At 38.6% G+C, this 12,646-nt stretch overlaps 1 protein-coding gene across 1 annotated transcript in view; it reads left to right on the top strand.

Moving 5' to 3' along the window:
* Positions 1 to 12,646, top strand: part of LOC121949377 (cadherin-22-like) — a 93,701-nt gene that overhangs the window by 54,533 nt on the left and 26,522 nt on the right. Inside the window, exon 8 of the mRNA XM_042495051.1 lies at positions 4,897 to 5,018. Within this exon, the coding sequence (XP_042350985.1) occupies positions 4,897 to 5,018 (122 nt within the window). The remainder of the gene's footprint in view (positions 1 to 4,896; positions 5,019 to 12,646) is intronic.

Raw genomic sequence — 12,646 nt, 5'->3', positions numbered from 1 at the left:
TAGATTTTTTCCCTGATATTGGTGCCTATACCATAAGTAAGTAAGCAATTAAATGGTTTCACTTTTGGTCTGTTTTACTTGTGTTTGTTGTTATTTTCTACTATGAAAAAGTACTTGCTGAGCGCATGGACAAAGTTAACACCTTTTTAAAAGAAAAATACATTTACCGTCATAATAATATTGTGTCTATATTTTTCAGACAGTGCCTGTTAGCAGAAGAACTTCATCTACATAGTAAAATGCATCATGGCTCCGTCATATTGTATTTGGACTGAGCATGTCTCAGTTGGTATTTAGATGGAAAGTTTAGCTGGGATTTGGGAAGTTTAACAAGATTGTTGTTTGTATAAATTTTGTCCTTTAGAGTTTTGTTTGTTTTTTTGTTGAGAAAATGAATGAAAAGTAGCAGCTGCTGCAGAGAGAAAGCCTTTGCATTTAGAAGCATGGTGTCCCTGGTGTGTCAAATGTATGTGTATTCCAAGTTGGTAAATCTGTTCAATCTTAATAGTGATGTCAATTTATTTTCCTTATTTTTTGTCTGAATATTGCGATGGAAATGAGTGTCTATCACTGCATCAGCACCTGAATCTCTTAATTTTTGTGAAAGCCTGTCTTTGAAAATGGGATAATTATGGAATGTGTGTGCCATACAATATAACATTTTTAGTGAATGTCTTAAATTATTGAATGCATTTGTAGGGTCTTGACATTTTGTTTTGTTTACTTACAGAGCATTTGCAGCTGTTAGTTCTTAAATACAGAAAACCGCAGACTGTTATAAAAAGGTTTTGGTTATACTCTTGTGAGTCTGTGTAGTATTGGAACAAAGCAACTGAAGAAAAATGACTGTAATACTTAATAGCCTCCGTGCCTACGTGGCCTGGCCTCTGGCTCAGTAAAGAGACCAGAAGCAGACTCTGTTTAGTTCATTTGTATCCTCAATGTCCCCTCCTGACAAAAGTGACATTTTATACCAAACTGTTTCCTCCAGCAAAGAAGATGAGCCATTTGGTCACAAGGAACATGAGACTCCTGACACACACACACACACACACACACACACACACACACACACACACACACACACACAACGTACATGTATGCAAAGACATGCACATGCACTCTCACATCCTCTCTCTGTCTTCCCTGAAGTTATGTCAGTATAATGCAGTGCCTGAGAGATCTACTATACAGTCGCTTTGAAAGATTTGCAACAGCTGGTGAGTGTCGCACAGATGCAGAGCATGCCAATAATCTGTTGAAATCCTTTTATTCTTCTTCTGTATCTGAAGACAGATTTAGAACGGCACCACTTGGTCCAGATGAATGAACCTGTCTCACTGAATAACTCTTTTTTTTTCCCCCATGGAGGGAGTTTGGGGTGGGTAGAGGCGGGGCATTCTCATATTGTTTCATCTGTTTTCAATTCTGGGAATTGAAATGTAAAATGTGTAACATCTGATGATTGCTGGTTTTCATTCTGGCACAGCAGGGACAGCAGCATAATGTGAAGACAAAATTAGAAGAAGAGAGGAGATATCTAGCACTGGTGGAGCTCTCTGTGCATTTATGTTCTTGCTGTTCCAGCAAAAGGCAGTCAATTAAAACCCTGCATTGATGTGAGGATTATGCTATTAGTTGAGACCAGCATTCTCATTAGCTGCTGTGCCACTGTTGAACAGAACTGTGTGCTGAGATAGAGGGGAGCTTGAGAATTCGCCTGAAAATCTGTTGATTATCGGTATGCTTGGCTGTTTTTTCGGTAAACCTGTCTCGTCTTTTTTTTTCTATTCAACCTGTGGCCCACTTGCATGTCAGCTGTTGCCATTGATGTCATCTTTCCTGCTCATAGACCTAAGAAAATCATAGACACTGTGCCTCTGAGTTCATTCACAGGTTTCTATCGTACTTTTTGAAGCCTGATATTTACCCTTGACATCAGCTTATGACAAATTGGGCACCAAAGAGGAAACAGGGTGGAGCCGAGGTGGGGTAAGAAAGCTTCAGTTACCATGGCTGAGTGTGGGGGAGATTTATTAATTAAAGCAAACACGCCTCCAAACATGTCACCCTTTAAGCCCTAATGTCTTCTTTATGGAACAATAATTTTGAAAATTGCTGTGAAGACACAAATTAGAGCAGAAGTGACTTTTGAGACTTAATAGAAGAAAAGACTGACTTTGTCAAGAGAAGTTTAGGGCCCCACGACCTCAGTCTCCCAGTCACCAGGGCCATTAGAAAACCAAAGACCAATTTTTGAAAACAACAGCATTAATCATAAGTAAAACAACCAATTTAAAGTTTTTGCTAAGTGTGACCTCCTGCAACCTTGCCTATTATACATGTAGTTTTTGGAAGAGTGTAAGATTTCACAAAACTTAATCAAGTTGTTGATTCCTCCTCCTTTATTTGTCTCTGTGTGATAGGGATAGCATATGAAGTAGCCTGATTTACACGCTTACATTTACACACTGACTTAATATAACATTAAGTTAGTACCTCACATGTCACTTTTATATGTCACAATATATGACATATAAAAGTGAAAGTTATTTTGACTTTGGTCTGTTTCACACCCTAAAACACATGTACATTGTGTTTTACCCAGTAGAAAACTGTGCATCCCCTAAAGGGTGCCCTGTGTTCCATTATTAAGTGGCAAAATCAAGGGTTGAAAAATAAGGCCAATACGAATGTGCCAATGGTCACTTGAGGCTGACTCCAACTGGGAGTCAATTCCCATAGACCGCAAATGCACAACTTACAGCAGAAATAAACATACTGACAGCCTGGCACAAAAAATTGTCTTCATAGCCAGTTGCCCTCTACATGACAACTATACCAAGTTGCTCGCTCCTCCACAACTCCAGCCTCTTGTCCAAATTTGGTTACCTCTGGCTTAAAAAAAACAAGATGGCGACAGCCGAAATGCCATACTCAAGGTCACAAAACAGCAGTACACAAACCAACTGGTGGCATCAGAGATGCTAAGTACAGTCTATTTTTGTACAGTCTGTGATCTGATTGAGATGCAGTGGAGGTGTGATAAAGCGTTGGTATTTGATGACCTGGGATTAAGAACAGGTTGGATCAAGAAACAGGCATGAGTCTTTTATATGAGGACTTGCTGTAGGAGCTTTCACAAGGTTAAAATTTTTGTAAAGCTTTTGATGCAAAGTCAAAAAATACTGTATGTATGCAAAAGTTTAAACAGATTCAGTAGATTTAAGCCACTGCCATTTTATAAGAGTTTGTTTTTCCACTGCATTTTTCTAATGGCAGTTGTTATTTACTACTTTCAATAAATCCATTCATTAAAATTGCAAATACTAACCTGGATCACTTACCAATGTTAATTTAGTTTTCACATGTACATGAATCAGTCATTTACAAAATGAAGGTATTTATTCATAAGAGTGAATTGCACTTAATTACACTTAACCATCTGCAATATTTACATAATTACAACTATTTGAATTCCTTCTGTTGAGCTCTTTTACTGCAAGGATTTATGTGTGTTTTTCTCACACTGGATAATTGTCAATAGCTGCATGTCGTTACATCTTCTATAGGATGCATCAACTGGGTGGCGACAGCCATGTGTGCTGATTTATTCATAAGCTATGTACTCTAATTAACCAGGATGTCCAGAGCAACACTCGAAGCAGCCAGATCAGTAATTTAACAAAGATAATGTTCTCTCTCATACACTATGTCTTTGTCTAACCCACATCTCACACACATACACACACACACACACACACACACTCACACACATAGATGAGCACACACCAGGGGCCTCAGGCTTCCTTCTGTACTGTACATAGTGTTTTATGAGTTAAACTGAAACTCCATCATATTATCATATGATTACGAATGGGAATTAAGATTCAAGGAGAAGTCGAGTTAATTTGAAGTGGGTTTTGATTGTACTAATTACATAATCTTCTCCACTCCCACGTTTACATTCTGGCCCATTAAGAAAAATGTCTTGAGAGTGCATTGTGGTGTTTTTTCTCGTGTTTTATCTTGTTGAAAATGGCATAAGAAATAGAAAATTACAGCACTACATTTGCAGTTTTGTCAAAAGCATTTATTTGTAATTACCGGGAAGCTGAGGTGTGCCTCTTGCACTCAGACTATTAAAGAGCTCTATACTGTAGTGTCATTATCAGATAGTGAGGACCGAGAGACAAAAAAATGGAATCTCTGGTACGATTTTCATGTCAGTCACTGGTGCCAGAGAGTGTTATTCCGGTAATGGGTACAATTTGAGGAGGCATTGGATTAAAACCCCTTCAGCACTTAGCCACAATGCCAAATCAACTATCTGCTTTCATGTGGTATATTGCATCCATCTGAGTCTTGTCTCGTTCACACTGAAAGCCGACAAGAAGAGCATTAGCAGCCATGTCAACGGACTCTTACACCTTGTCGACACACCTTGACTTTTCTGTAGAAATCAGCATGTTAGCAGCAGCTCCATCGTCTGCTAATCTGCTCTGGATCTGTTTAGCCAAAGGAACGCTCTGTGTTGCAGATTTGTGTGTCAAGCACAAATGAAACATGGCTTGATATGCAGCTTGTGTAGACAGCTTTATTGATTCAAGTAAAAGAATATCTGAATTGTGGGATGCAAACATTATGGACAACTTAAACGCCTCAAATGCAGAAAGCCTGTTACTTGATAAACACTCAGTCACTCAGTTGCCAGGCTTTGTGTTATGTGTGGTGGTTTTACCCTTATTGTATCCAACCACTGCACTCTTTACAATTTGTTGAAAATGTTGCGGTTGGAGCTCGAATACTTTGCAAAGACTAATCTGCCACATCTCTTTACACTATTAAAACATGTCTTGATGTTGCTGATGTGTTTTCTTTCTGTCTCACATTTAGATAACCACACCATGGCATCCCACTCTGCAGTGAGCATTCGGATTCTGGATGTGAATGACAATCCTCCTGAACTCGCCACACCATACGAAGCCTCTATATGCGAAGATGCCAAACCAGGCCAGGTAAATTATTCATCAAACTAAACTGTGCATCATATCCTATGCCTATTCACAGTCAAAGAAGTTTCACACCAAGCACAGGTTTTCAAAAGGCACTTCTAAAAACTGATTTATAAGTTCTTGCACACTATTGCAGAACATTTGCATGAGGGAACAAAATCTCGGGAAGGCCCTCGATTTCAGCGGATTTCTACCTTTGGAAATATATTTGTTACCAATGAAATTCTTTTTTTCCCATCTGATGTCATAACTCCTGATTATAAGTAGCATAGATAGCTTTCTGTTAAAATCTTGAATGTCTTGCCAATTTGGTTCCTGTTGCAGCTGGGATACGACAAATATTCTTTACATGTTGGTCAGGGAACATTATATGTTGATCATGGTCTTAAACAAATAGAGGCACATGGCTAATTATTATGCAGAATAATTATTTCTAGTTGGCATTCTGTAGCATTTCCAAGTAGCAGTAATATGATGATTATCCCCTCAGAAGAACAAGCTACTGAGGTTTTTTCATGAGCGGGTGATTATTTTTCAGTTCGGAGGTCTAATGATTGCACCAACCGAATGGTGTTATGCAGCAGGTGATGAATTTTTGTAGTTTTCAAAGCAATGGCTGTTTGTTTTTAGGATAATGTTCTCTGTCTGGATAGATTTTTGTTGTTTGGAGTGGGCACTATTTAGGAGGATTTTTTTTTCTTGGCAAAAATGGAACACAGCAACATGAATAATTTGTACTGCACATAGTGTGTGTACTTAGTTGTCATATGGACATTTGCATGCAGACTTTAGATATTTTTCCTTCACATTGGAGTCTTTAAGGAATGAACCTGAACATTTCTAAAGTTAAAATGGGATGGACAAAACTTCATGAATGCCTTTGCTGAACAATTTAAATGTTGTGATGACGATTTTACTGTAGCTTCAGATTGATCCTCTGTTCAGTTAGTCTTGATGATAACTAAGGTACTTGAAAACAGTGTTGTGCCAAAGCACTAATTACATTAACATTGTAAGAAAAACACCTTTACGATGCCACAAAGAAATGTATTACCTGTGGGTGATTCAGTTTGAAAGGCATTACCCTAAACAGTGCACAGCCCGCACAATATTGAGCACAGCACATTCATGAGTGTACATAACTCAAAGCTAGTTACTGAAGTGAAGTGAGCTGAAGTACTCAGCCTTGGTCAGTATATTAGAACATAAGCAACTGTTCTTTTTGCATTATACACATTAATCACGACAGGAAGAAGTGTATGTATTTAGACAAGCAATTTATACATTAAACAATCAACATAAAAATAAGGGATTTGCGTAACTCAAGTCATACATTACATAAGGCATCATGACGGTAAAAATACACAGAGAAACAATTATTAATGTTCTTAATTTTCACAGGTCTCCACTCCAAACCCCATGGTGTAATAGCTGCTTTGTCTGAAGTGAGTCACTCAGCCAGGCAGACTAGAAGCAAAGCCAGCCTTTTCTATTCTGACCTCAATCTTCTCTGAAAATAGATTGTTAGACAGAAAAAAAAGTTTTGCTCAACGAAGTTATCAGATTCTGAGACCCAACATCCTTAGCTCCCGAGTGAGCGCACTTGAATAAATAGCTGAGTCACAGATACCTGCATGGTCACCAGCCTGTCTTTAAGTTAGCAACAAGTTTGCTTTCCAAATACTGGTCGCCTGTAAGCTTATTGTAAAAAATGAATAATGTAGCAAGGGATGTGTTTTTAACTTTGGAGACACATATGAAATGGAAGGTTGGGGGTCCTATGCCACAGAAATTTAATTCCCTGCCTCCTGGTAAATTATGACCCAATTTACTGATTTTCTGCATTTCTTCATAGTGGAAATGTATTTAATTTTGTCAAAAAATCATATCGTGAAAGGACGTAAAGAGACTGAAGGATGATATCGAAGACTTTAACATAAAGGGGCAAAAAAAACAATAAAATAAACATTTTTATTGTCATTAAAATGCAAAAGCCATAAACTGGCAAAAGGCAGAAATGTTTAAAGATAAGAAAGAAGTCGGGAGTAAAAGGAAGGATGCATTTGTACTGTATAACAAGTTAACATTGTAATATCTGCAAATTGAAGTTGCTCAGGTCAGGCGTCATCACATGCATAACCTTGATAATGGCACCTGAGAAGTTCTCTTTGCTGAAGAAGGCTGGAGGAAATGGTCAGCAACCACAGAAAATTCCAATAAGTGAACCTCAAGTTCACAGTATTTTATCACAGATATTTCTCTATTGATTTTTTTGTCCTCTCCACTCACCAGTCTATGTCTTGTCTTTCTAAAGCTGCCTCATTATTTACATAGTTCTGGTTTGGATCGTTTTCAATTGCACACTATGATCTTTTTGACACTTCATAGCAAAGGCAATTTATAACTCAGCTTTTGGGCAAAAGCACGATTTGCCAAAGAGTGTCAGAAAGAGAGCTTGAAACAAACTGTTTTCTGATGATTTTTTTTTTCTTTCATTTTCTCTTGGTTGTTTTCGCGCTGGATGCAGATTAAAAGTCAGTAGGATTAATATTTCACAGATTTCAATATTGGATATCTATCTGTGTCAGCACTGTGGTTGTTTAAACTAAATAGAATGGACTTTGGGAATTCAAATTTGAATGAATGGAGAGTTTTAATTACTATTCCGCTTGCCAAAAAAATTTCAGGTCCATGTGAAACAACATCCATCATTAACTCTTTACGTCATTACAAAAAAGCAGAGAAATGTAATTTTGCTTTTTGAGGTACCTGCTTTTTTTTAGATCATGTCACACAAAGTTAATACCACAGTTAACCGAGAAAAATGCATTTCTAAATGGCAAACATGACAAATTAAAATTTTGCATCATTACCCAGCACTAATCAAACAGTGGGAGTCTGTATGAAAAATCAAGACAAAAGATAATAACATCGTTATTTCCAATCCAGTAGGACGCCAGGTCTTTCCTCTGATCACCATTAAAAATGGACAGAGTCATTTGGGTATTTTATTCTCCTTACACAGTCAACAGGCCTTGGGCTGAGTTAAACCCAATTATCATGTGCAGAGCAAAGGAATAATTAAAAAAAAGCAAGGCTTTAAAGTGGGGCCTCCATGCTGGAAGCTGCATTTACATGTGTAATGAAGCTCAGGCCTCTCCTCCCCTTGATCCACAGACTCTTAACCACTTATAGCCCCCCAGTGCCTCTGCAACACCGCCCGCCTGCGCCTTTCTAGAACATTGTCTGGTCTGATCTCCCTCACTCCCACCTCGCTCCCTCTCCCATCTGCGGGAGCCTACATTAACCTTCAGCTCCTAATCACACAGAGATGATTAGTCTTCCAGCAAAAAGATCATTGCTGGCTCCCAGCATTGTAAAAGAAAAGGTTTTTAATTCTCTCATTAAAGAGAAATGCAGTGAAATATTTCACACTGTAATTACAAACCAAAGAAAGAGATTCCAAAGTGCATACAAGAGAATGACATTTTGCTTCATTGCCTTCGTCTTTGTCCGTCAGCTTTTCTATGTGTTTTTTCTGTATTTATGACTGTCCATCTACAATGGGCTGTCAAATGACAGGAACATCTGACAATATCTGTTCATTTTCATTCGTTTTCTTCTACTTGAGTCTCTCTTTGTATGGTGTTGTGGGGAGCTCTGTTGGAGTCGGCCTGCAGAGATTGAATGAAAATGTGTTAGCCTTGGGTCAGAGGCTTTCTAATGCTCATTTTCAGCCTCTGGGGTAACTCCTGGGGGGCATGGGGGAAACAATTTTCTCCTCTATGTTATTCTCGGAATAATATAAAAAACTGTTTTCCACTGGTTGTTGTCAGTCACTGCATCTTTACCTTTGAAAAATGGAGTGAGGGGTGTGAAGAAAAATGTTTTGGGTCCGTGGACTCGCTGCATCTACACTGGTGCCCAGAGCTGGGGTTTGCAGCATTTTTCTCTGATTAATGGTGAGCACAGAACCTTTCTATTGTTGCCCTTCCAACTCAGAGAGAGAAGAAAATGAGGAAATCACTTGAATAAATTACTCATCAATCACACCTTTCCATTGAAGCAAGACCAATAAAAGTTTAGGTAATGACAGGATAAACAGCACTGAACCAAAAAATTGCCTTGCAAACAGAAGTCAGTTTAAAGCTACTGAATTTCCCCTTGTCAATAAGTGAAATTTTGCTTCACAAAATCAAGGTTGCTGGCAATCTGCCCTCGTCTGAAACCCTTCGGTCTCTTGAGGGGTAATCAAGTTGTTTTGGCAACTGTCCGGTCAGAGCAATTTGGCTGCATCCGATATTCAAGCTAGCACTTGCACGGGTTTGGGGATTTGGAGCAAACAAGATGATGTCACACATCCTTTATAAATCTCTGCCATGATAAATTGATGCATATATTTCCTCTCCTTATACTACCTCTGCAGCACAGAGGAGTCCTGAGCCACTTTCTGAAATATTAGCCGCAAACTCTCACACACCTGCAAGCACAAACACAAGCAAAGATCTTGTGATTTTGCCACTGAGCCATCTTTTATGATAAAAAACCAGGCTGTTCTTATACACTGTTTGTACTTACACCTACAAAAAGCAACGTACCACAATGTGCATACCCCACATAATCGTGAACAAGTAGTTTGTGTATAACCCACATATTTGGAAGGCTGCCACTATAGTATAGTATAGTATAGTATAGTATAGTATAGTATAGTATAGTATAGTATAGAATAGTATAGTAACCAGAAGTCAGTGTAGGGAGGCAGGTTGGGGTGGTGGATGGCTCAAATAACACAGGAATTCCCCCCAGTAGACTTGTGTTTAGAACCGTATAAAAGCAAGTGAACTTTGAGTTATTTTAAGGTAAGGAGTCACTTCGTTTTTTTTCTCCTAAACCAAACCCACGTTTCTTTAGTTGCTTAACCCTAACCCTCGTAACTTTATGTTAAGTACATAACGTCACTCAAGGGGGGCTAAGCTGTTAGATACCATATGAACTTTTGTACAAGGATGCATTGTGAAAAACACACATGCATTTAAGTCTGTATTTCAAACTCAAAAAAGGTTGAAGCATGGAATAAAGTACAAACACAGAAATAATCTTAAGTTAATATTTCACAACATTTTTTTATTGTGGCACATTTTCCATTGTCAATAAAAGCTTTCATCCACGCAAACAGGTATAAAAAATAAATGTACCATAGAAGCTTAGTATGAAAGTGTGTAGTCTAATGTAACATTAGACTAATGTTCTGCATATTTGTAAGATGTTCTATTAAGGTGTTCTCTTACCTTAAAATTTAAATTCAGGAGGTCAAAATCCGATGGTTCTTTGAAGCAGATTGCTGTTGCCTGATATAGTGAAGTACTTTGATGCCTACTGCTTCCCAGGATGCTTTTATTTATTCAGTAAAATAAGCTGCCAAAGGAGGAGCCCAGAGATATAAGCATCAGCCAACAGATGTTTGCGTGTAAAACAAGCTTCAATTTTGTTTTAGCTCCCCAGAACGTTGTTAATCAATTTTGAAACTTGGACAGGGCAACTGCTCTCGGAAATAAACATAATTAAGCCCATTTTTCTCTCACCTGGAGTAGACGTCAAACACTGGCGAGCTGCCCTCTTTTGCCTTATGCATATGCCTCTGGACCCAAAGCCCTTTGCTCACATCATCTGGCCTCTGTGAAAAGGAAATCTGAAGGTAGAAAGCGTTATTACTGCTTTGTTCAGGGTCTAGCCAGTTTCACCTTCTTTACAGGCCTTGGTACACCAGTAGAATTAATTAGAGCGAACACAACACCTGTTATTTTTCAATTGAATCAACTGTCAAATTGCTTGGCTCGAGATTCAAAATTTATCACACAAGAGTGCTCTTTCAGTTTCATGTTGCCATTGCAAATCAGCTGAAATCCACTTGTGAGGCATTATGTGTATCACTTGATTGATAGCAGGACTTGATTGTGGCTAATTATAGGTAAACAGTAATTAATTTTATAACTAAGTCGTTCAATCAATCTGTTAGTGTGACAAAGAATACACCATACTGTATGTGATGTTTTCTATGGTTGGTAGTGTGTTGTTTTTTTTCCATTATTATTTACTGATGAGCCACACTCGATGTAAACACAGGCCAGTAAGTCATGAGTTTGTGGGGTTTTTTTCTCCGTGTGTCTGTTTTTTTTGATTATACAGCATTGTGGGGACCATAAGCTTTTTTTTGCAGAGATGTGGAGACTTACCTTACAATTTGGGGATCCGTGCCCATATGACCATCAATGCATCCATCTCATCCATCTTGTCTGTCAGCCTGTCTGTCCTGCTGAATCTGCCTGCTCTTTCTGTTTACCACAAATTATATCAAACACACTCATACATGCCTGTCCCTTTACTGACGCATGCTTCAATGAAATAAAGACACGCGTGCGCATACCCACGCACATGCTGTACACACATAGCCTTCCCTGTCACACTCTTAATGCGTCAGCTCAACCCCCGGTTTACTGAGCTAATGAGGAGCGTTCCATTGTCTCCTGTTGTGTGTTGTGTTTTCACCCGTTCTCGTTCATGGAGTGTCAGCTACTTGGCTCAGGTCTAGCTTTCGGTGGAACCACAGAGAAAATCAGATTAACCTAAGCCTTTTAACTGCGGTTGGGTTTGATCCCATTTGAGAGTTGGCAACACAACCTATTTTGTTTGTGTTTGGAGGGAGAATGCATGTGGAGGGAGGGGGAAGGGTTGGCAGAGAAGTAAATAAAAAATAGGTGACACTGGCTAAGCAGCTTTTTGCTTGGGGACACGGTTCAAGTCATGGCCGTGACACAAAGTGTTAAATAGTTTCTCACCTTTTATTTATGGGGCCCTCTAGGGGTCTTATGCAGGTCAATGTTCAAAGATGGAAAGTAAAATAAGGGACTTTACAGTATCACAGATTGAGAGAGACAAGACAAAAAAATGGTGCACAATAAATACAGATTGGATTCACACCTCTGTTATACTATCATGTAGAGCTCATGTGGGCAGCCATGCCAAAAGGACATACATTCTTTAAGTATTGCTAGAGTATGAATTGCAGGTTCATCTGCACAGTAAATATATTTATATACCCCTCTTTTTATGTGCAGTTTGGATTTTTCAGGCACAAAAACTTGTAGAAGTTCTAGAAATTCGTAACAAAGACAAAATATTTAAAAGGTTTCTTCAGTTCAGCTCAGATTTTTTCATGTCTATTGAATGTTTTTAGGACCTGACTGCAAATGAGATCCTGTCTCATTAGCAGCAATGACTCTGTAAAGCAAAGGCAGAGAGAGCATCCAACTGGTTTTTGCCTTGAGCCTCAAAACTCTCAAGCTGCCCCTGTTTGCACCACAGACACGCAAATTTGAACTTCTGTGCTTTTGAGAACCCTTATTGACATACAGTCCCCCCAAACTTAACCCTCACAACTAACCCTTCCCTTACACTAACCTAGCCCTAAAACCATTCTTAATCATCCAGCACCCTTTAAGAAAGTGAAAACTAACCATGTCACATGCCAAACTTTAAAACTATAAAAACAAAAACAAAAAGTGTGATGATTTGCAATAAGCATCTTTGCAAGTTTAAAAACTCAATGATTTTTTTTAGTCCAAAACATGAAT

The sequence above is a fragment of the Plectropomus leopardus genome, chromosome 2 (genome assembly GCF_008729295.1).
Source record: "Plectropomus leopardus isolate mb chromosome 2, YSFRI_Pleo_2.0, whole genome shotgun sequence".
Lineage (NCBI taxonomy): Eukaryota > Metazoa > Chordata > Actinopteri > Perciformes > Serranidae > Plectropomus > Plectropomus leopardus.
Note: the sequence above shows the minus strand (reverse complement) of the source record. Positions and strands in the feature narration are given on the sequence as shown.